This window comes from Rhipicephalus microplus, chromosome 8, assembly GCF_043290135.1.
Source record: "Rhipicephalus microplus isolate Deutch F79 chromosome 8, USDA_Rmic, whole genome shotgun sequence".
Classification (NCBI taxonomy): Eukaryota; Metazoa; Arthropoda; class Arachnida; order Ixodida; family Ixodidae; genus Rhipicephalus; species Rhipicephalus microplus.
The window spans coordinates 98,203,284-98,228,793 of record NC_134707.1 but is presented as its reverse complement, the minus strand read 5'-3'; the positions used below and the strand labels follow the sequence as shown (position 1 = coordinate 98,228,793).

General features: G+C 42.6%; 1 protein-coding gene and 1 long non-coding RNA gene across 2 annotated transcripts; both read left to right on the top strand.

Annotated features, from left to right (window-relative positions):
* The first annotated feature begins 5,297 nt into the window (after positions 1-5,297).
* On the top strand, positions 5,298-12,939 carry LOC142768681 (uncharacterized). Its single transcript, XR_012885392.1, has 2 exons — positions 5,298-5,869; positions 11,886-12,939. It is a non-coding gene; the product is annotated as an uncharacterized LOC142768681 (long non-coding RNA).
* A 5,549-nt stretch (positions 12,940-18,488) lies between these two features.
* On the top strand, positions 18,489-24,215 carry LOC142769288 (TNF receptor-associated factor 3-like). The gene is made up of 2 exons (XM_075872405.1): positions 18,489-18,826; positions 22,812-24,215. Exons 1-2 carry the CDS (start codon positions 18,554-18,556, stop codon positions 24,054-24,056), a joined length of 1,518 nt encoding a protein of 505 aa, XP_075728520.1. The 5' UTR covers positions 18,489-18,553; the 3' UTR covers positions 24,057-24,215.
* The last annotated feature ends 1,295 nt before the right edge of the window (positions 24,216-25,510 follow it).

Sequence of the window (25,510 nt, the reverse complement as noted above, 5' to 3'; positions counted from 1 at the left end):
CTCCATCCGCAGCGACCACCAATATTGCTCAAGATCCAGCGTTCACACTTGTACAATTGTCAAATGAAAAGCTATTGTTGCGCAAACCGGAGTCACCATAAGAACACGGCAATATTCTGCATGTGTCTTTTGCTAGAAAAGGCATACATAAATAATTCTAAGGACCGTAGCGTTTATCACGCTGCGCTGACCATGCAACTCTTGCACGAAAAGGCAAGTGTTTCCAACACTTTGCTAAGACGACACAGAGGTGGCATCTACCCGTCGCCTTGCGTTCTCACCTTATCACCTTCGAGACGGGCGCGCATGCCACGTGCTTATTTTTACGAAATAACTGCCAAGTAGCGCTCATGTCTCACGTGTGATGCAAATTCATGCGCTCGTTCACCTCCGCTGCACGCTCGAGGTAGTCTAACGCAGCGCCTCCAGAATATCATTGATTGATTAAAACTTTATTTGAATGATTAAAACTTTATTTCAGAATATCATTCACCGATTTTCTTGCGCAGAACATCAAGTACACTTTTTGTTCTTTCTCTTCAGACGCAAGACTATCGTCTTTCGACGACATTTGCAGTGTGACGTGCAGAAACAGGGTGAATTTGTTTTCTCTCTCTCTCTCTCTCTCTCTCTCTATCTGCACTCTCTTTCTTGCCATTGTTTCCCCACTCCTAGTGCTGGGTAGCAACCCAGATGCCAAAATTTGGTTAATCTCCAGGCCTTCCGTTTTCTCTCTCTCTCTCTCTTGAAATCAGTACGGGTGGGTAAGATTATTTGACGATTATGACTCCTGGCAATTACACAAATAATGTCGCACTCTCATCGCACGCATCGTCACACTTTTTCCGCCAGACGTGTGCCACCTACCCACTGGTGGATATTTGCCATTGGTACTCGTACGTGTGGCAGGTGATTCATTGTTTATATCTACCCAGCGACGGCAAGGGGAAAAATTGGTGCTTTTAATGCCCGAGCGTTAAGAGAAAGATCACATTGACAGCGCTGACCCGACAAAAGCAAAAAAGAAATGTAGGGGTCTAAGCGGAAATCGGGCGTCAGCGTTCTGCTTAGTAATAATTACTATAACAAAGAGCCACGCCAGGTCTCGGAAATACTTTTAAATAGATCCTAATCTACGTGAAATGTCAAGGTTCTTGCAGTGCTCACTATCAAACTTATAAAACATTAGGTGCGCACTTTTATGATGCAGCCGTCACGTTGGGGTAACGTCAGCTGTAGCTTATTGGCATTGACTGAATTTGATTTATAAAGCACTGTGCAAGACTACTATATTCGCGAGTACCAGCGCTTCATATCTTTTTGCCGCTTGGGCCGTTTGTAATATTAATCCTAATGCTGGTATGGTTACGCAACTGTAAACAACTGGTTATATAAAACACATCCGGCTGTTTAACGTATGTCTCAACGTGCGTTTCTACATATATTTAGCGCTACTTCATTATGTTCTGATCAATAAAAAATTAAAACACAGTCACCTTTCATCTACACGCTTTGCATAACTTCGATTGCGAAGGTGAGTGGAAACTGCAAATTTTCATTAATATCATGACGTCATCTCAAATAGATTACCTTATTAAGAAAAAAAAACAGATTGTTTGTGCTGTAGGCTCAACGCACTCCCACATAATACCATATTTCTTTCCCAAATCACAGTGTTAGAAACCCTAAGTGAATGTAAATGTGTACGAAGTAGCAAAAATAAAACAGACAATCAAAAAAGAATAAAACAGAGCGCTTATTTTGACTTTACTTTAGGTATGGCATATTGCATTCACAAGACTACAAAAAAAAAACAGATCAGAGATCTTGGAGATATGTGGGACGCAAGAGAAGGACAATTGTAAAAGCACTTATGCTAACAATCACATTATAATTTCAAGAGCTGTTTGAATATAATCACCGAGAAACAGCAGGAAAGCAAGCGCGATGATACGTCAAATACAGCCGGATTAGGCGACTACTTTTTATAATAGATACAGCTGCAGTACCGGTGCTGCTATAGTTTAGCGTTGGAGAGTGCCATCAGAATGTGTGCAGTCACCGCTGCACAAATATTCGTACGCGGCGCTTGCAACTGGCTAAGTGTAAGTGTCGTGGCTCTCACACAGCTAATAATTGGCAGATTCCACGTACATTGCAAATTGATTATAAGCGAAGTACGAATGAGGAAGGTTAATATGTCACTTCAAAACCAGCACAAACTTACGAGGCGCAAGCATTTAGTTTACAATAGACAAAAGCAGCAATGTTATGCGCACTCAGGTATCTAGATACAATGCAAGTATGTTGTATATAGCCGAGTAACGAAGGCACTACTAACGTTTGCAATAGGAGCCCCAGTAGTGGTAGGCATGCATATTAAGTCGCACATGGCTTCCATGTCTTTATTATCAAGTTTGCGCCTTCGATTTGTGTTCGCTGTTTATTCACGTCACACAATACCAAATTTGCTATATGGTAATACATAACGCGCACATGATGAATATTTTATTTGTATGTGTCATCCTCGTAGTCCATTCATGTCCCGTGATACCAAATTTGGTATATATATGAAGCGAGCGAAACAGCCGAGAGCGCATCATGAGGGTGGTGTGTAGTCATGTTCTTACATGGTACGCATGTCTTGATTATCATCTTCGCACCAGTCCCTTCGCCATCCATTCACGTCACCTTATACCGCATATAGCATACGTGAAGCTAGTGAAACAACCGCGGGCGCACCATGAGCGTATGGCGTGTAGTCATGACTTACATGACATGCATATCATAATTTCCACGTTAGGGCCTGTCACTTTCTTCGCAACGCAGTTTGTCAAATGCCATACCAGTCTTGAAATATGTCATGTGAACGAAACCACTGCGCGAGCAGCCAAACCATGACATGTAACTCATGGCATTCGTGATAAACATGTCATGATTTACTTGTTATGACTAGTCACTGATGCTTGTCTTAGAGTAACGTTATGCCATACTAATTTTGGTGTAGATCCCATCATCGAAAAAGCTGAAAGTGATTGGCGGCCTGATAGATAGATAGATAGAAAGATAGATAGATAGATAGATAGATAGATGGATAGATAAACAGATAGATAGATAGATAGATAGATAGATAGATAGATAGATAGATAGATAGATAGATAGATAGATAGATAGATAGATAGATAGATAGATAGATAGATAGATAGATAGATACTCACCATTATCATCAGCCTGCCTACACCCATTGCAAGGCAAAGGCCTCTCCCATGATCGGCCAATATCCGGCCTTGTGCTTCCTGTTGCCCATCGCCCAACCTAACTTTCTGTCTCCCCTTCGTGTGTTTGCCTTCTCTTGGAATCAATTAGTTACCCTCAAGGACCAGTGGTTATCCTGCCTACGTGCTACGTCCCCGGTCCATGTCGATTTCTTCTTGATTTCAACTATGATATCCTTGATCCCGATTTATCCCCTGACTCACTCTGCCGTCTTCTTGCCTCTTAATGATTCGCTTAGAATTTTTCTTGGCAGCGCTCGGTGCATCGTCCTCAATTTAGGCCGAACCCTCTTTGTAAGCCTCAAAATCACAAGGTCAGAACTTCGAAAACAGGCGGGTTGTTTTTTTTTTTCTTTCATACAGTTAAGAAAACAAGCTCACACGAGCTGCAAGTCAGATGAAGTTGAGAGTTTATGGGTGGTCAGGTGGTGTTCTACAGTGCTGATGGAAGGCACATTTTGCTTTTTCGAGCACATTCTTGAGCAGGAAAAATGGTGCTTTAGAGCAGGCCTAATTGTCTTCAGAGCAGAAAAAATTACTATATGTTCTAGGAAAGTGCAACAGAAAACTTGCTCAGAGATGTCGCAGCAGCATAGCATAGAATAACAAAAATCGGTTCGAATGCAGATGCCGGACCACACCTCATCGTATATTTATTTAAAACGCGTGATAAGAAAATCCCCTAAAGAAAAATAAAAAGGCCTGGGGTGCCGCCTCACTGGCGACCACCTGCAAGTAATGCACTTCCTTGGCAGAGCAGGATTGGCCATCCTGGTGTAGTACATGGCCGCTACCTACCAAGACTATATGCAAATATATAGATGGTTAGCAGCGGCCAAAGTGTCTGCACAACGCAAATAAATGCTTAGCATTCAAAAGTTTCAAACCTATGGTTCGGAGAAGGCTAGTTAATTGCGATAAGTACCATTAGCTGACACAGCGATGGCTGCAATAAGTCCACTGAAGATCGCAGTCGTCCTCAAGTGACAATTCATGTGAAGAACAATGTTGAGCTAGCAATCGCTATGAAAGAACCAATTCACTATGTCCTATGTGTTATGTTTGGAAGTTCTTTCCGATCAAATCTCAGCGTGCAAATTCATTGCTTTTAAATGTTTTTTTCTACGTTTTGAAATGTCCGTTATAGCATTAGTGATTGTTGAGAAACAACGGTATGGTTGGGAGAGAACCACCACTGTGAAGAGCTTCGCAAATTGCGGCCCCCTGGTGTTCATTTTCAACTTGCATACACTCGAAACTGCGCAAACGAGCCTCCAGTGTTCGTTTACTGTGACCACCGCGGCTGGTATTCGATGAGTGTACAAACACCACTGCGTAATTCACAAATATGAAGAAATATATAACGACGCCGATGGAGTGAGTCTGTTTCACAGCATGTAGTATTCAATCCCGCGACTTCAAAAATATCTAGGGTATTATTTACGTAATAGTCTCTTGTGACACATGGCGGCGTTTATCTTTGATTTAACTGTTTGCATGCATACGGGCATTTTCTTTAGACGAGAGAAGCGTGTGCCTTGTCGTGGCTGAAAGCCGCTTGAATTAATTGTAACTTATTGCAGCACCATTTCGAAGCAAAATTTTCCTGCTATAGCTGGTAGCCTCTACAAGCAAGTGAAAACACGAAGAACATTAAAAAAAAAGACGCACTTACAGAATATTTACGTGTTGTTGTAGTGCCTGAGATATGCGCGACAATTGCTTTTTTAAATGACAATCGCACAAGTGAGGACGCTGAAGCTTGAGCAACATTGGTGGGCGCTGCTGATGAGGTCGGCCTTTTGGAGTGTCCACTTGTGCCGTTCAAATTCTCAGTACTGTAAAAGATGGACAAACAAACGAATGAACAGACAGACAGACAGACAGACAGATAGAGCGAAATTTCAGCGTCGAAGGTCTCCAAGAAAGATTATCGTCTTTCAAAATAAAATCGTCAATCATTGACATCTACAGGGCACCGTAGGCTTGCAACGCGCAATTTTGGGCCCAGCAACTCGTTCAGCTATTTACCGACTCATGCAAAAGAACTCGAGACGCTCGGTGTTTTGCATTTTGCGATCGTTTGACCACTCTTCTTTTTTGACCCCTGTTATGTCAAGTAAGTGCTTACATAGCCTTTCTATTCACCAGAGAAGCGTGCTTTCCTTCCTGCCGAAAACCTTGTCGAGGCACTATCAGTGCGATAGTCATCATGGAAACGATTTGCGGGGAGGCGTTCTGATGACGTTCCTAGTTCCCAGTTAGGCGAGCTGAAGCGACGGCAATAGCGGGCCGGTATACTAGTCGCCATGTCAATTACCAGCCATCGGTGCACTTTGGTCGGTATTTCTAATGAGTTGGACTGGAGAGAATTGAGTTTTGTGGAACCTATTCCACTGAACAGAATTTGCGAAGCGTGTGGGCTGGTAACCCGACTGACCACAATTCTACCTTGCCGACACATCTTCTGCAAGAATTGCTACGAACAGTGCAGCACTGACGACCGGCATAGCTGCCCTATCGATGGTGAACAAATCCTGGCAGAAGACGTCGATTGGAGGGAGTGTCCAGTGCACAACCTGCTGAAACGGAAGGTAATATGGCATACATTTTTCCGCGAGGGTTTTTGTGGTGATGTTTGCCTTGCGAAATTGTGATCATGTGAAGCAGCAGGCGACTGATCCGTACAAGAACGAGCATTTGGCTGAAGATTGTGATTTGGCTTTGTGTTTGACGTCCAGCCCCATCATTTAAAGTCTTCTGCGTGTATTGAAAGCTAGAACACTTTTTTCCGGGCCAATACCCCGAATAGTACTGGGAAGTGGCCAAGTCAAATACTTTTTTTGAAGGTGGGCACGCTTTTAGGGAATGCTTTTTGTGCCACATTGTTGTTGTCACGTCACGTCAAATAACTGTAAATATAACGCAGCCTCTGCCTAAGAATTTTCGACTGGTGTGTGGCGGTGGTTCTGCAAACAAGATGGGTTAAGGTGGGTGTGTCGGGATTATTGTGGTGTGAAAGATAAGCCAAAAGCAATTCTACTGGACTCTTCAGCGTATTCTCGTGATATGAGAACACGGAATGGCTTCTCTTTGCTAAGTTGTTAAGTATAGTTGAGTGCCATGAAATTGCGTCGCCGAGGTGTGTTGTAAACGGGAAAGGCTGAATAGTGCGTATTTAGATGATTTTGCTATATCGTTGTGGCGTTTGATACAATTAACTCGCTCTCTGGTTTTTCTTCGTCGAGGCTGCATGCATTGCAGCTGTCAAGAATATCCAAGTAGTAAGAGTCCCACAGCTTTGAAGTGTGCAATGCCTCTTGTCGCTATTCCAGTTTCATATTTACGCAAGCGTGCTTATATCCTATCTTAGTCTTGTGTTTCAAAGAGAACATACAACCCAAATGAAAACCATACGAAAAGTATAGAAGTCGGTTTAATTAGACCTACGTGCGTGTTGAAAGAGACCAGGTGGTCTTCAATCCTGGAGCATTCGAGTACGGCGTCTCTAATAATCTTAAGCTGATTTTAGGACGTCAATGTTGAATGCATAATAATATTACCTAACGGCAAGTGATACATAGATGACGTCATTTGTGTTATTTTAACTGAATTGCACAATTTGTTCTATTATTTGTGAAAAAAACGAAAATATTTCCAGCTGCTGTCATGTGTGGCGTCACGCCAGCTAGCAAAAAAATAAACGCGGCTGATTACCCCTACATAATTTGAATGGTTAGAATATCAAAGTAAAACGTGTCTCACAGAAGTAGTTAGTTGAGGTGGGGCCGGGGGGGGGGGGTAGGCACACCACTTTGTCGACCCACCTACGTTGTTTACACCTAGAGGCGAATGACCATTTCGATGAATACCACTATGATGATAATTTGTACTAAGTGAACTTGGTAATACATGCCTGGACCCTCCTTATAGTGAATCCCTCGCAAATATGGCTGCACTAGGGAGGTAATCAACGCTGGTACTCGGTATGCACTCCTTCAAATTCTCCTAAAAGGCAAAGAGTGTGCATTTTGTTCCCTCTAGACCGGCTGGCATTTCTCACAAGGTTATCGCGGAACGCGGCTTGTATGCCAGGCGAGTGTCCGATAAGTATATTTTGAAGTTGGTAATTACAATGGGCGGGGAAGTTTGGCTTCCAGGCGCCTCCAGACGGTGTGTGAAAACGTTCGAGAAATTAGTTTTCCTAATGTGCCGAATCGGACGTTAGTTGCCAAGGCGCGTTTCCTGAGCCCATTGCGGAAATCACGCGTACCTATACTTCTGTTTCCGGGCGTAAACAGCACGCTGCCAACAAGGGCACTGTGAGAGAGAGGGTGTGGTGGTGTTGCCTCCTTCATGGCCTTAGTGCTGGCGGTGTGGTTCAAACGCACGCCAGCCGTTGTCGTAGACTGAGAGGTCGTTAGTTCGACCACCAGCAGCGAAGGAATTTTCTTCGTGCCTTTTGTTTCTGTTCCGGCTGGTTGAGCTTATTTCGTTGACGTATTTCTGTGACGGCGATAGGTCATGAGTCGTGTTGGACACCGGCATCAAACACATTCGTGGTAAATGTGTTTCACACTCTTTCTCACGGCCTAAAGGGTCGCTATAGCTAACTCAGCCACCAGCGTTTCATATCAACCTATTTATTTATTTATTTATTTATTTTATGTTTGAGGTAATTTTATTTTTGTTTTTCCCTGCCTATAAGAAAAAACAAAGCAAAAGCAAAAGGCTGGTAAGCCTCGCAGAGGCTCTTGCTCAGAAATAGTCTGGTACAGAGCTTAGACGCAGACAAAACAACTTTTTACACAGACTAACAATCAGCAAAGTATAATCAGACAAATAAACGCTACAAATATGAAGAAATACCACAAAAATATGCACAATAAAATATGATTACAGAAAAACATCATTATCACAATAACGTGAATAGGTGAGATAAAAAAACATTATTAGCAAGATACAATTTCGAAGCAAGCAACAGCATTGAAACTATACACTTAACAATTAGAACACATAAAGCAATAACTAATAGAAATAATACATTAAACATATTCATTGCAATCGTGAAGGAGAATTTTGTTCAATGTATTTTTGGAATTTTTTTTATTTAGCTCGGCTACATTTTCAAGTTTATTGAGGAGTCTTGCTATTTCAGTCATCATTTTGCTGACGATAGATAGTACTAGTTCTCGGTGTTCTTATGCCAGGTGCACGGAAGCAGTACTCAACACACCGAGAAAAATTATACATGGGCTATATTTTGTGATTTTTATGTGCAGAAGTAACTTGTAGTAATATATTTGCTGTGCTTGTAAATAAGAAATGTTTGGAAAATAACGGACGTATGCTAAAACTTTGTGCGTGACCATAGTATCCTTCGAGTAGTCGTAGTACTTAATTACTGTGCTGTCGTTGTTCCCCAATACAAGACACAATAACTTAGCCTAGAGTAGAACAGCGTACAACACTTTCTTCAGACAAAGGGGTAATAAAGGAAATAGTCTGTACATGCATCCAGTGCATCTACTTGGCTCTGCTACTAGTTTATGTATGTGTTCATTCCAAGAAAGGTCCTCCTGGAAACCACAGTGCCATATACCCACATACGCATACCCACAGAACTACATGGCATTCCAGTGGATGAGTAGCGGGGGGGGGGGGGGGCGCAGAGTAAAATTGAAAGCATACAGTTGGTAGTAATCTATAGGAGCATCAAGGGAATATACATACATACATAAGCAGGAACCGCTTCTGGTTTTTTCTTACTCATGTTTCTGTTGGCATTGTTGTGCAAAAGTTTAGCAACTGGTGATATAAACATCTGCAAGTGTTCAACATAACATTTGTACACATATCTAACATATATATATAACTTCTCACTTCAATTGGAAAATAAAACACGGTAACCTTCCTTTTGCAAGCTTCGCATAACCTTGATTCTCAGAGCACGTGGGATCTGCCAAAATTTTTTATCTTCCATTCTAAAAGGTGGACATGATACCATAGAAATAATTATTTTCGACGAGTTTTTTTTGGAAGGTGACGTCTTTTTTGATGTGGACATATGCTTTTGGTTTTGTTGTTTTAGTTTTTCCTTTATGTCTCTTTAGCTTTGAACAATTCGTAATGAAGTTCAGGGCACAGAAATGGCTCACGTAGTCCCGTATGAATTCGCCTCTGACTCGAAAGTTAAAGCCCCCTCTTTTTTTCTTAATCAATCGATGAACTCTCCGCGATCCCTTCTGACAGCTTTTGGCATCCAACATGATCCTGCATTGCCTCAAGCATCGCAGCCATTGCAAGATTTCAGAATCACACTTTGTTTAGCCCTGCATCTGTAATAGGCCCACATTTGACAATATCTTAGGAGAACGGCAAGAAGCCAGAAATTTTCGCGATCTCCAGCGTCATCACGTGGCGACGATTTGTTACTTCATGATTTGCCACGAACTCAAGTTCACAGCGATGGTAAAGCTTAGAGGCACCTGAAACTTTGATTATAAAAGAATCAGACTTCAAGGATACACAAGTTTAGACTGATAAATTGCACTCTGAAAACTTTAGAGTAGATGATTTTGATAGCGTTGGGTAAATCGTAGTTGAGTATATTGTATCAAAGGTATCAGTTTTCAATTCGCCGCCATGATCACGTGAGGTGAAGTCGCGAATCTTTTCCCGTTTTGGCCACTTTCTGGAAGCAAAGTTTCCTAAACTTGGGATTATTCGTGTGCGTGTCCACTAGAAGACTCGTGGTCGGATTAGCGACATCGCCACACGTGGCACTGTCACTCACGATCATGCTAATGGTAAGAATGCAAAGCACATTGCCTTTTACGAAGCAGCAGATGCAGGCGAAATGTTTGCATATGCAACGATTGGTTATTCGCTGCTTATTGGCATAATCATGCGCCAGCGTTGCTGCGGGCAGGGGTTCTTTTTTTCGTTTTTTTCTCTTTTAGGGCCGAAGCTCCTTAAGGCGTGGGTTGTGCGTCCCCTGTATGTAGCCACCTCTCGTTTAGTTTTTAGAGCGTTCACTAGATGGCGGTACTTGTAGCTGATGATGAAAAGTTGCGAGATGTTATAAACTAGATGGCGGTAATTGTAGTTGATGATGAAAGATGCGAGATGTTATAAAATAGAATACAAGAATGGCCCATTTGTACTACTTTGAGACTTCAATGTGGATATCATAGGCTTATCCTTCATATGACTTCTAGATATGCACTCAGATGTATATCGTTTGGCCATATGAAACCTACCACGATCCTAGGAACATGCATAGACCTAGTATTTACAAATTGTCCACTGCAACCCATGCAGGAACCACTCTCCCTTCATTTCGCAGACCGTAAAGCCGTCAGAATGAAGGGACATCGCAAGCCATTCATCGTCTAAAAACAAACAAAAGTTGATTTGTGTATATACACACACATTGTTTCTAACGTATTTACACTATGATCGACTGGGCGAATTACATGGAAGATTCACGGTTTACCGATGAATCCTTCCGGAGTTTTTATTTTGAACACCAACGCTCGATGATCATTAAAAATGTGCCGCCATATCCACGAAGTATATGATGATTGAGTGGGCAAAATGTACGGAGTATTCATAGTGTACCAGGTTTACCTCCGGAGCTTCGCCCACTCATCATCAGTCACTTCGTGGATATGTCGGCATTTTTTTCTTACTTAGCCTCGCTAGAACTGTCATTGCTTTCTGCCTGTCACCTCAGCTTCGAAAAATTAATTGCGCTTGGAACTCAAGCTATCGGTATATTCGAGAACAGCAACGCTTCATGTCGAAATGTTGCCGTGCCGGTCACCAGCCACTTGTGCTAATATTCATCTAATGCGGCTGTACTTATTTTCCATCTATTACCAACTACCTGGGGCCCAATAGACGCCGGAAAAATCTCTGACGCCAAGGTGGGTAGTGCGGGAACTGCGAAGTCGCGTCGGCACTTTCATTTGCTCTTTGCGTATGGTTTGCTTACCGAGCGTCTTCTCGCGACCAGCGTCGTACTTTCGGTGTGTGAAAAGAGTATTGCACTAACACAAATACTTTTTCATTGCCTATTTTATGAATCAGTCTATAATTGTGAATCGACTTGTTTGTTGTTAAATGGTGCTTTGGGCCCTTGCTGGCAGTGCGAAGATCCATGAAGTCCATCCAAATACTACCCATAGCAGTTTCGCTTGCTCTGCCTGGCTCAATGGGGCATTTCATGCTTCAGCGCTACCAAACCAAACCTAAATAACATGCTTTGCGGTACCTGAATACTCGTCCTAAGTACTACTGTTTTTGTATATAGAAATATTGTCGTTATTTTTCTGATTGTATAGCGAATACATTGAGCAGATTGACTGTAAAGAGCTATAAAAAAGCTCAATTGAGTCAGTCTTGTCTCACTTTAAAATCCCTAACTCTTTTATATGACGCAAGATAGCCTGTGGAATTCTTTTCGGTTCTTATGTACACTGTGTTATAAATAACAGACATGGTCTGGCAAGATCTTAGTTTATGCATTATTGACATTCAAAGAGTAGACGTTTTAAATGTTGGTAAATTATTATTGTCCAAAATTTCGTTCATTCTCTTCATCAGGTGCAGTGCTGGAACCAAGACCGAGGGTGCAACGTTGTCTTGGCTGCATCAGAACTGAACGAGCACTTTTGCGAAGAGTGCAACCACCACTCAACTTCATGTCCGAGGTGTTCTATGGTCGTACGCTGTGATAATGTGTGCGCGCACATGCAGAATAGGTGCGTAGATCAAGTGATGTCTGTCGCGTCCGGAAATCGGAGAAGCAACACCACTACCGAAAAAGCATTGATGGCGGCTTCAAATGCAAATATAGAAACACGAGTAGGTGAGATAAAACAGACTTTAGACCACCTTACACAAGCTCAATGTAACCGCCTTAATGAAATTTCACATTCCATGAGCATAGTTAAAGAAACACTGCTAGAAATATTAAGCAGGACTAGCACGTTGGGCAGTGTTGCATCCTCCGTAGAAGCAATGCATGAAACACTAAATGACCACATTGAAAAGCTGCAGCAGCTTGCAGGAACTTTGAGCAATTCACATGAAACGCTTAAAAACGTGGAAAGCATGGCGCTCAGACTGGAAGGGAAAAATAAAGACACAGCAAAGTTACTGAGAGCTGATCTAACACAATATATTAGTGATGAAAGTGGTGCGCTAAAAGAAACCCTTCAAAAAGAATTGAAGGATGCAACAAAAACAATCTGTAACGGCTGCGCTGAAACTGTTGCCACGATTATTGGGGAAAAGATTTGCGAGAAGCAAATATATGCAAGTGTCATAAAAACAGAAAAGATACTGGCCTTATCGACAATTCCTGTCAGGCGACTAGAATTCTGTGTCGCAGGATTCAAAGCCATGAAAGAGAGCGCTTTGTCGAAGGAGTATTGCCTTTATCAGGAGAAAAGAACATTCATATCTGGGTATCACCTGTCCCCAGGTGTATTTTTAGAAAAGAAGGAACAACATATTTACCTTCATCCTCACATTCAGCTGCACAAGGGAGTGATCGATGACGTTCTTCAATGGCCATTCAAACAAGAGGTTCGCTTCACCATTAAACACCCAACGCAAAACAAAGAGTGCAGAAATGAGGAAGTCTGCTTGGATGGTCTCGAAAACTTTTCAAGGCCTGTTGATGGAAGTAATGTCCGAATATATTTTTTCGTGCAAGTTTATTTCAGCCCGGATAATCTCGAACGTGAAGGATATGTCACGAATGACAAGCTTTGCGTAGTGTTGGAGCTTATTTCTGTAAACTAAGACGCATTAACACTAGGAGAGAATCAAACGTGTTATAAATACTTGTAATAATGCTTCCGGGTAAAATTTGGTCATGACATTGTATGTCCTGGACTATTGATACGAAGGTATTATTGGTACATATATCACCTTAGTCGTGCCATATTGTTCGCGGGACCTTTTATGTTTCGATGACTATGTTCCAATAAAGCACTTGCGTGATTTTGAGTCGTGATTTATCGTTGACACTTGAACACCCTGTCACTGATGCACAGAACACAACCGGTAACTGTTTGGCCGTATAAAGCGTGCTTACGAGAGCACTGGCAGAAACGTTTGAAGGTGAGATAGCATTTGGGGCAGGCGGCTGCATTTCCGATGGAGGCGGAAATGTTGTAGGCCCGTGTGCTCAGATTTGGGTGCACGTTAAAGAACCCCAGGTTGCCGAAATTTCCGGAGCCCTCCACTACGGCGTCTCTCATAATCATATGGTGGTTTTATGACGTTAAACCCCACATATCAATCAATCAATCAGCATTTGGGGCAGATATCTGTGAAGAAACACGCATGATCAACGCCATACCGACGGGTAATATAACCGAGAACAAATTCTATATGAATCTCAAAATACGTGTTGCACCCCTGCAAGCGACATGCGCCATCGGTTGCTGTGTGATCAGTTAGTTGTGCCCTGAGTCATGAACTCAACAACATGTTCAACGCTAACAGGCAGGGACGCGAGAGAGACAACACAATGCGGCACGAATTTGCGTTGGCTGCTGCCATCCATGCGAGCGTTCTTTACTAGCAAACCTTTTTAACAAAAAAAAAGGAGGCGGACTTGCCCGCGAGTACAAAAACTAATGTGGTTGCCTCGGAAGTGCATTTCTGATTGTATAATTGATTGATACGTGGGGATTTACGTCCCAAAACAACCACATGATTATAAGGGACGCCGGAGTGAAGGGCTCCGGAAATTTCGACAATGTAGGGTTTTTAACGTCCACACAAATCTGAGCACACGGGCTTACAGCATTTCCGCCTCCACCGGAAATGTAGCCACCGCAGCTAGGAATCGATCCTGTGACCTGCGGGTCAGCAGCCAAGCACACTGTCTTTCTGTGTGGGTCACACATATTTACAACACGTCAAAGTAGATTATAGCAATATCGAGGATGCCTTTAGGGAAAAAAAATTACGGCATATTCACGGGGTGAATGATGATGAATGGGCGAAGCTCCGGAGGGATTCATCGGTAAACTGTGAATCTTCCCTGTAATTCACTCAGTCGATCATCATGTAAAGACGTGAGAAACGCTGTGTGTGTATATACACAAATCAACTTTTATTTGTTCTTAGACGATGGATGGCTTGCGATTCCCTTGCCTCGCGCACTCTCACATCGGGATTCTGTCTGCGAGCACGCGCTGCTGCCGCCTTGCGCTCTCTCCGCTGTGCAGCCTTATCCATCCGGCGACTCCGAGTGCGCGCCAACAGCGAACGGATTTTATTACAACGCTCCCCCTAGCGCACGTCGCCGCACTAAATCGAACGATTGCCTTCAACCAATGACACGCGCTATATGTGACATCATTCCTACTTTATAAGATCTCGCGTCTTTCATCAACTACAAGTACCGCTTTCTAGTTTATAACATCTTGCATCTTTTCATCATCAGCTACAAGTACCACCATCTAGTAAACAATACAAGAACTAAACGAGAGGTGGCTACATACAGAAGACGGTACCGCCATCTAGTGAACACTGCAAGAACTAAACTAGAGGTGGCTACATACAGGCTACAGGGGACGCACAGCCCACGCCCTAAGGAGCTTCGCCCCTAAAAAGTCGAGAATGCGGAGCTCGTGTGTGTGTGTGTGTGTGTGTGTGTGTGTGTGTGTGTGTGTGTGTGTGTTCACGAAACCACTCTGACTTTCAGCCTAATTGGCACTTTCTGCAATTGAAATACTCACTGAGTGCTGTAAAACAACAACGTTCAAATTATTAACCGTTGCGCTCCAGTGTAAACGAGCTTTCGAGCCACGATAAGCGAGTCGTTAGCCACCCATTAGAAGAAAAAGAAAAACAAGGTGCGAAATGTTTATGTCGAGGCTCCTTTGAGCTAACTTGCGCCTAATTATGGAAAAAATAAACAAACACCGGCGCTAGCCATAACGGTGCTCTACAGCTGTGAGCCGTATGCAGTTCGTGTTTTCTTCATAGATTTTCTCGCGAACAATGCCCACGCCAACAAAACCTGTGACTATATAAGTGACTGATTTTGGTGGCATTGGTTCGGCTCGCAAGAAACCCCGGCATCGGTGAGTGCAAAAGAACTTGATGTATCGACCACAAGTGCATTTGTTTGCGCCATTTTCCACTCACTGATGCTCCCTCCATCCTGGCCTTGTCGGTGACCAGCTGTGTCCATCACGACATTCTGAAATATCATCGAGGGCACTTGTCATTTCATCTTGTCAATTTTCACAGTCGCCTTTCGTAGTTGCATTTCACTGCATTAAGTATGACTGTAGAATTGCCCGTAGTAATGGTAGCGTTGCGCTGTGAAACACGAGGATGCTTCTGCTGGCATAAAGGAAGGAAAAGGTTAGAAAGCAGGATTGCGCAATGCTACACAAAAGTCTTTGCAGTAGTTTTAAAATTTGGAATATGGAATATGAAATTTGGGATTTGGAATGTGGAATGATAATATGTACTGTGCAAAGCTGGCCAGTCCTAATTATTCAATAATTCAAATAGAATACAATAACAATGACGAAACATATTTAATGAAAATTCCCATGTTTGTTCAGCCTATTTAAGATTACAGCCCCATAATCTTTTTACGCCTTTTTTTTTGTACGTGAAATATAACAAAGGATTGCGTAGCGCGTATTAACTGAGCCATGATAGATATGTGGGGTTTAACGTCCCAAAACCACTATATGATTATGAGAGACGCCGTAGTGGAGGGCTCCGGAAATTTAGACCACCTGGGGTTCTTTAACGTGAACCCAAATCTGAGCACACGGGCCTACAACATTTCCGCCTCCATTGGAAATGCAGCCGCCGCAGTTAACTGAGCCATACGTTATAACTTGCGTACGAGATTTTCTAGAATCATGCAGTCCACGTTTTAGCGGGAACATGAACTATGTAGTGTAGAAGTAGTGAGCCTAATTCAGGTAAGTTGATGATTGATTGTACCAAAGTTATCTTAACATTTAGAAGCGACCCAGAAACATTATTTTTTAGAAAAGAGTTGAATAAGACGAATACTTTATTTTATATATATTAATTTAGAAAATTATATGAAAAAATCTGAATCCGTAGCCGATATGGCCAAATAGGGCCTGGTTACAGACATGGTTTGTTGTGGAATAATTAGCGAGTACAATCTTTACACCAATAATTCCATCACAAACCCTCCGTTCAAATACAATCATTTGAAAAAATGAACGAGGAATAATGTGACGTGTACATACATTTCAGCAACATTATTATGGCAACTGCTAACTTTCTGAAACAAAGATATTTCGGAGTGACTGCACCGTATTTGGCAGACATTTATTTAGTGTGGATATACCGTTTAAAACTCTAGTAGAAACAAAGTTTATTGTTCAATGACCATAGAAAATTGGCACTATTGACAGATTCAGAGGTTGTTGTTTTGGCAGCTGATTTTTACCTCTGGGTTTTGTTAAAATTGATGAGTGAAAAGGTGCGTTATTACTCATAATTTTGCGTAACAATAAAGCACTCCTGAATTGCCTAACCATTTTAGATGACATTATATAAACGTTTGAAAAATTCAGCCAGTGGTGCACTTTTGGGTGCTAATGCAATGGTTCGCACAGCTCTTTTGTGCAAATGGGTAACGAACAATATGAGGCTTATGCGTAGCTCCTTGATTTGATGCAATATGTTAGGTGAGAATGGCATACGTTCAAGTGTAATATAGGAGTATGTGTGCGCTAAAATAAATTTCACACCAAAAGAATGTAAATTATCTAAACCTCACTTACTAGACGAATTGTCTATGTGAGACGTCCAGTGGAATGAATGGTTTAATGTCACGCCGAGGTAAGTATGATTGATTGATATGTGGCGTATAACATCCCGAAACCACCATATGATTACGAGAGACGCCATAGTGGAGGACACCGGAAATTTCGACCACCTTGGGTTCCTTAACGGGCACCAAAACTGAGCACACGGGCCTACAACATTTCCGCCTCCATCGGAATTGCAGCCGCCGCAGCCGGGATTGGATCCCGCGATCTGCGAGTCAGCAGCCGAGTACTTTAGCCACTAGACCACTGCGGCGAGGCGCCGAGGTAAGTATAGACGTTTACATTATCATGGAAGTTTCCCCGACGAGCAGACTACGTGTTTCAAGTATCGCCTTTTGGTTAGAGGCGAAAATAACGTACTTCTTTTTTTCATGTTTAGTAACATTTTTTAAGTACTGAAAAATTATTACAGTTTAATGGCTAGTCTTTCGGCTTCTTGAAGAGAGTGGTGAGCTATAAGTACAGAAGAGCCACCTGAATGCAGATCTGCTTGTATAAGGGTTAAGGATCAAGTATTATCATAAAAAAAGAAAGAGAAAAAAAATCGGGATTAGTTCAGAACATAGCAGCTCACCAGTTTTGACGGAATTCTTGTTTTATTTGCTACTGAATGTTTGAACATAATAAGGCGGAAATGTTGTAGGCCCGTGTACTCAGATTTGGGTGCACGTTAAAGAACCTCAGGTGGTCAAAATTTCCGGAGCCCTCCACTACGGCGTCTCTCATAACCATATGGTGGTTTTGGAACGTTAAACCCCACAAATCAATCAATGTTTGAACATAATGAGACCGTTTGGACAAATAACTACGAAAGAAGTTTGGAGATTTTCATCTATATCGATAGCGTTCAAGTTTATTTAGCAATATAATCTGACCCACAGAATAGAAAAATTGTTTTATGTCGAGGAAGATGCCGAGAACGAATTGGCTTTAGTTTAACACACGGTTTACTGCTTTTACCACAAAGCTTAGTGCAGTAGCCGAACTGTGTTCTTTTCTAAAGCCATGTTGGTTCGGGGTTAGGGTACTGTATTTTGTAATAAAGCGCATCATTCTTTTGGCACAAGCTGCTCAAAAAGAGCGTTCACAGAAGAAAGAATTGTTATGACGTGGTAAGCGTGTGTGTGTACGAAATTTCGCGAGCCACGGAAGGCAATCGTGCAGTGGCATTGGCAACACGCGGCAACTCTGTGGCTGATGTAGACGAGGCACCCTGTTTGCTCGAGCAGTAAATTGGCTTCGCTGTTAGGCACTTTGGCAATTGCGGTGTGGGCGTTCCCTTATCGAACTGATAGCAGCTTTCGTATCCATCGCGTGACCACACAGCACAAGCAAGTCGCTGGGATAATGGCGCCGCTTTGACAACAATTTCCTGTTGGTGAACGCGCTGCGCCCTTCGTGGCTCTCAACATGCAGCGATACAGTGTGTCCGGATTTTCCCATGAACTGGACTGCAGGCCTTTTCACTTCGCTGAGCCCATTCCAGCCGTCAGAATATGCTCTGTCTGCGGGTTGCTGCCACAAACGACCACCTTACTGCCATGTCGACATGTGCTCTGCAAAGCGTGCTACCCGCAGTGCTTGGTCAACGGAATCTGCGAATGTCCACTGGATGGAGATAAATTCCTCGTAAAAGATGCTGAATGGAAAATTTTCCCCATGAAGAATCTGCTGAGGCGCAAGGTAAACATCTTGACTTTGTGATCGAAAGAAAAAAAGCTTCAAGTTCTCGGGCCTTCGTATGGTCTCATCTATGATCTCCTGTTGCCTCATGTCGGTGCTTGGCGCCACGTACAAAAAAAAAAAACGCCTGTAGATTTCCTACGCATTTTCTAGCTGTTTTTAGCATATTCCTGTCTAGCTTACTCTAGCATCATACGTTTGCTTCTTCTACAAAGTTTGCAATTGACTTCACATGTTCACTAATCGCCTTTTGAAAGTTTGTGAGATTCTGTATAATGCTCCCACTTAACTGCTATCAGTCAAGAACTTTATAAGGAAGTTGTGTGGAGTTTAGGCTGCCATGAAGTCCACGTGGGACACCCTAACATCCGCTACGGTATGTGACACCCGATTGAGGGGGGGGGGGAGCGTTGTGGCCTTGTTGCACCTGTTGTGGCACCTGTTCTTGGGTACTATTAGGGTGCCTTTAGTTGGTGATCGAGCTCGGAGTTCCTGAGTGCTTTTTCCCACATGAACACACTCCTTAGAGCACCCTGATGTCACGCGGGACATTGTTAGAGCATGTGGGAGAGTGAAGAGTTAAGTTCTGTGCAAACGTGGCATGATGGAGTCTTGGCCTGGTTGTAATGGCTGTCGCTTTCTTTATGAAGAACTTTAATGGCTGTGGTTCCGCTGTCAATTTTTACGGTATGTTTCTGTGAAGATTGTCAGTGCCCTAATTCTGTAGTGCCTGCATCATTGCTGATGTCTCGACTGAGTCACACGCCTTCTCATAATCTATGAGGGCTATGTATAGGGGCTGAATGTATTCCGCACATTTAGATTTCACCTGATAGATAGCCTAAATATAATCTAATGTGGAGTAACCTGTGCAAAATACAGCTCGGTCTTTTGGTTCATTTTTATTTCCATAAGCTAACATTTTCTCAATATTTTGTAGAGAACGAACAGTAGAGGCACAGAATTCTAATAAAGAAGGGTGTAAGGCAAGCAGACACAGTCTTTCCAATCTTTTTCACCACGTGTTTACAAGAGGTTTTCAGGACCCTATATTGAGAAGAGTTAGAGATAAGAGTTACTGAAAAGTATCATAGTAACCTGCAGTTCGCTGATGACACCGCCTTGATGAGTTACTCAGCTCACGATCACACGGAAAGCAGAAAAATAGCTCCGGAAATAATATGCACAAAACTAAACAATGAGAAACAGCCTCAGCAGAAAACAACGCTTCGTGATAGGTAGAGAGACGGTGGAAGTTTGAAAGGTAAAGGTCTACTTATAAGGTTAAAATGATGCTTTCTCGTGCATGTTTTTCAATGAAAACTTAGTTGCGAGTAAGCCCTGCAGTTTGTCCCTCTTTCTTCTCTTGTGTTGGCATTGTCGTGCTCTGCGTTATATTATGTTTAAGCAATGCTTACATAGGACAGGTAATAACCAAGAAGCCAGACCAGGAGATTGAAATATTTAGAAGAATAAAGGTGGGGTGCATCACAGTCGGCAACCATTTTCAAAACATCGATGGTAATCTACCACTAGCCCTCAACTGAAAAGTATATGATAGCTGCATCTTGCCGATACTTACTTACCGAGCAGCAACCTGGAGGCTTATGAAGAGGGCTAGGCTTCACTTGAGGATGACGGAGCGAGCGATAGAGAGGAAAATGAGAAGTACAACCTTAAAAGGCAAGAACACAGGAGAGTGGGTCAGGAAGCAAACCGAGGTTAAAAATATCGCAGTTGAAATCAACAAGAAAACTGGACGTGGGCCAGGCACGTAGCACATAGGCAGGCGAACTTCTGATCATTCAGTGCAACTGAGTGGATTACCAGAGAAGAGAAACCAATGAAAAGGAGACAAAATTTGGTGGGCCGATGAAATTAAAAAACGTTCGCAGGCATACCATGGCCACAGAAAGCACAAGACCACTTTTATTGGCGGATCAAGAGAGAGGCATTTTGCCCTGCAGCGGCCATATTCAGACTGATGATAACCGTGATGTAATGACTAAGTCATCTTTGTGATGGTTTTGATCTCACATTTAGCATGTGGAACGCTACCCCTTGGGCGCTTTTAAGGTTTATGTGCAGCAAGGGGTGTTGTCTTCTATCGTTACGGATGCGAGATGTGATTTCTTGTAAAAAGAGTAATGCGTCGTTAAGCTGCTGGTGCGGGGTCAGCTTATTGGCGCCTGATTAATCGTCGTGGCCGTTGAGTTCTCGCTTTCGGTCATGAGTTGTTACGTTGAGGTTGGGCTGTTCCGAGGACTTCGCTCTGTGGCAAGTAGCGAAGAAATGTAGTGAGAACTGAAGTACTTGCGCTTTTGTAAAATATGGTTTGCTTCACGCGATATATTGCCTGTTTGGTAAGTCCGATCTGTGGTGTTGAAGTCTGTGAATACGTGGCTGTGTTAGGAATTAGTCAGAGCTAAAGGTAAAACCACCTGCCGAGCTATGGCACTCGTTGCCAGCCTAACCAAAGCAGCTTCGCATCGGTTTCCGTCGCAATCTCCCATACCACCAGTTCAAAGCAGAGAAGTCACCGTATTCCGCCGCATCTGCGAACGCGTTAGAGCTGCGATTCGCGGCAGTCAATGATCATGCGAGTACGGGCCAAACATCAGCCTTTGTTGTGCTGTGCGTGGGCATTTCGTAGGAATGGGGCTACCATGCTGGTATCTCGGAGCCCGGTATCTCGACACCAGCTGATAGGACAATCGGGCACCTCGTAAGAGGCAGCACACTCTTTTGTAAACAGCCACACGTAGATAATAAAATTTCCAGATTAAATTTCCGAAAAGGGCCCCAACTGAAACACCAGCCTCCTTTCCAAAACGCGTGAGTATTTTTTTATGTACAAAGTGATTTACAGCGAAGAGCCTGATGAAATAGGTAGAAAGATCTTGCTCTTTCTGGTAAGAAAACGCCTAACTGAAACGCTATAGCTAGGTCACGAGATGTCTCGAATTTCAGCTTACGACCTGCTTCTCGATCTGATAGACAAAAAAAACTACAATTTCTTTAACCTTACATTATTCATAAACATCCCCTTGAACATTACGGCATATTGATCGATGAATACTCCTTATGGGGTCGTTAATACCATCCCCTGCACTTTACCGAGCTCAGACTTCTCGAACGCTGAAAATAGCAATTCGTAGCACACTTAGAACGATAAAAAATTGAGGAAACAACACACAGAAGCCAATCGAGCACATAATACTCACAATTTGGTCGAGTGAGCTGCCACAGGCCACAGAAACAGGGCGTACGAAACCAAGAGTTCATTCATACCTACTGAATCCACGAAGTTGCCTAAAGTATAGAAGATACAATCACAGCTTCCTTGCAAAGCACAATTCACTTGTGCTAGGTGTGCTACAATGACCACATTTCAATCAACTAGAAACCTGTGGTGCTTTGTGGTAACTGCGTGAGTATTCCGGGTACTTTACGCTCCTGGGCTGCATCAAAGAGAGAGAGAGAGACAATTTGTCTCTTGAAGCAAGAAAGCAAGGTATCTTTGCGTGAGACCAGTAAAAGATTATGACCATTACATGGGCAACTTATGCAGACGTGGTTCATGAGGGGCTGCCAGCCTTCGCTGGTGGGACGCGGAATAGTGGAATAATAAAGAGTAAGAGTATGTGTTGGAACTTAGAAAACTTGCACAGTTATCTAATTTTAATAAACTTATCTTTACTCTCAGCTGTTTTTTTTGCTAATAGTAGTCCCTTCAGTGAATACTTTGAATATGATTGCCGTTTGTTACGTGCTACATTTGCGAAAGTTGCAATTTTATAACGAACTTTTACCCAGGTAGCAGGGATTCCAATGTTCATAAAAATATCGATCTTGGGAGGATAAACATTCCAAATTTAATCTGCATGTTTGTATCGAAGGAATACCCAACATGTATGTCTGCTGCAAGTTTTGGGTTTTGTTCGAATAATATTGTTTTATCTGAATGACATTCCTTCTGCTGCAGGTGAAATGTTGGAACAAAGACAACGGTTGCGACGCCGTCATGACTATTTCAGACATGCTGAAGCATTTTGATGAAGAATGCGTGCATCACACTATGCGTTGTCCGAGCTGCTCAGCGCTTCTTCTGAGGACAAATCTGTGTGCGCATCGAAGAAGTAACTGCAGCACGCATGCATTACCCAATCACGCCCAACTTTTCGAGCCGTGGAAGAATTCAGTTCAGGAACCGATGATCACCGCTTTGGAGACGACGTTGAGTGAATGCGTCGGTGAAGTGAAAGTTGGCATTGAACAGATTTTACAAGGACACGCGACCCACAGCGAGAGATTGGATGAGGTCTGGCACATTTTAAATGCGCTGAGGGAGATAGTGGTGCAGATGTCAGAAAAGCAAAAGCAGGAAATAATTGTGGTGAAAAACCCTGCGGTTGAAGAAGTGAAGAAAGGCTTGGTTGTACAAGGAGAAAAATTTGACGAGTTTTCACGAAGCATAGGTGTTTTAGGTGCAGATGTCAAAAATACAGCCAACTCCACGCAAGAATCTCTGGAGAAGCTAGAGCAGAGTTATGAGGAATTGAGGCGACGTTGTACGCAAGACGACAACCAGATTCAGAGAGTCTCAGACATTGTGAGCTCATTCGAGGGTATTCTAAATGAAGCACTGGAGCGTGCAACAAAAGCCATCGTACAGGAGTGCAAAACGAATGCTGAGCTTTTTGCTCCACCAAAGGTGAGACAGACGGAATCTGGCAAGAAAGCATTGTGTGAGAATGAGACTCTGCTGCTAGCGAAGAACACATTGAGCATTACACTGCATGAATTTTGTGTAAAAGAAATTAAGGCTTTGAAAGAAAGAGCGACATCAACAGGTTTAGCGAGAGACACTTGCGAGCCCATATACATTTGTGGCTATCACATTACGTTTTTATTGTATATGAAGAAACGTGAGAACACCGTTTCAGTGCATGCAGGATTACAGCTGCATAAAGGTGTGGTGGATGAATTCTTACAGTGGCCGTTCTTACACAAAGTGAAGCTCACATATATGCATCCATCTTCAGACAAACACCTTCAGGTTTTAAATGTCACTCCTTTTGATCCCGAACATTGTGGTAGGCCGACAAAATCAAGGAATGCAGAATTTTATTGGAACCATTTCGTACGCCTGGAGGATCTGGAACGTGAAGGGTACATTGAAGCTGATCGACTCAGCTTAAAATACGAGCTTCTGCCTTCATCGAAGTAACAGATTATTAGACAGACTCAGCGCTTTACCAACAATTCATTTGAACAGTGGGCATTCAGAAACTCGTAAGAAGAATTTCCGAAGCGCGTAAAACTTGGGGAGAATTTAACATACTGGTGAACAGAGTGGTTTGAATAAACAATGCGGCTATTTTTTTACAAGTAATAAAACATGTTTCAGCGAATAAGCAGACTTAGCATGGCATGAGACAGACTGTAAAGCCTTGATTTTTTTTTTGCTATTGCGCAATTATCTCACATTTACGGAGGCTAACGTGCGTTGAACCAATTAGCGTAGTTTTCACAAGTGGCGTAACGCTACAGAAACAGCATAATTGATTGGCACCAAGCTTGCTCAGGTGTTTACGAGTGTTGCTTGGTCTTGCCTCTCTCGGCGACGTGATGCTTTTTTTCGTTCATTGTTCCGAGGTGATGCTTGTTTTTTTTTCTTAGTGGTGCGAGATGATTTTTATCGTCATGTTTTTGGCAGGCATTGCTAGATAACTTATTTTAGTTGAACGTGCTCTGCACTCACATGCGTTTTCTGTTCCAAATCTCGGCGAAACTGTACATGTCAAATTGAGGCTGAGCTAAGCACGTCCAAACGTTGTCTTTTGCTTTTGTTTAGCAACTGATTTATTGTTGAAGTCTCGATTAACTATAACAAGATATAGGTCATGCATATTGATAGACTATGCTCACCCAAGCACTGTTCAGAATATATTGTTCAATGACCGATTACCTATTTAATGACAAATTCTTGCCTGTTAGGAGACATTGAAAATGCATATTGTTCAAGGTTGAGGTCTACGAAGCATTTTGTAGAATTTATTGGCTAGGTATTGTATATTGTCAAGCTAATGGTTTTTGGTCGATTGTGTATTACAACGTGAAAAACACCCACGTATTTTGAGCTAGTTTGGGTTTAACCACTCATTTAGTAGAAATAGTTGAAAAATTGAGTGGTTAATGTTATTTTATTCATCCAGCACTGATTTGATTTTTGGCGACGAATTGCCTCTTTCGAGGTAACGGTCGTTTTTTTCACGCTAGGTTATGCTCAACCACTGTTCTAAACTCGACCACAAAAAAGTAAAAAAATACGTTACTCGTTCTCAAACAAAAAAACGAACGTGTCACCGCCCTACGTTACCTCCAAAAAGTGTAGGACGTTCTCGTTAGCGAAAAAAAACAGAAAAGATATTACCTCTGCAATTACGCGACAATGACAGTTTTTATTCAGTGTGTCTTTGCTGCAGGAACCCACAACAAATGTTTAAGCGTCAAATGCATGCTTCACATGAAACTTCAACCCAAATAAATATTATAACGAAAATTCCTAATTGACGAAAATTATTTACGCAAGTTTTAATGTGCTTAACCATACCAATGTTAGAGAAGCTTAAAGATGCCTGTAGAGTTAACTCCTAATTCTTCCGACTCAACGGCACATGC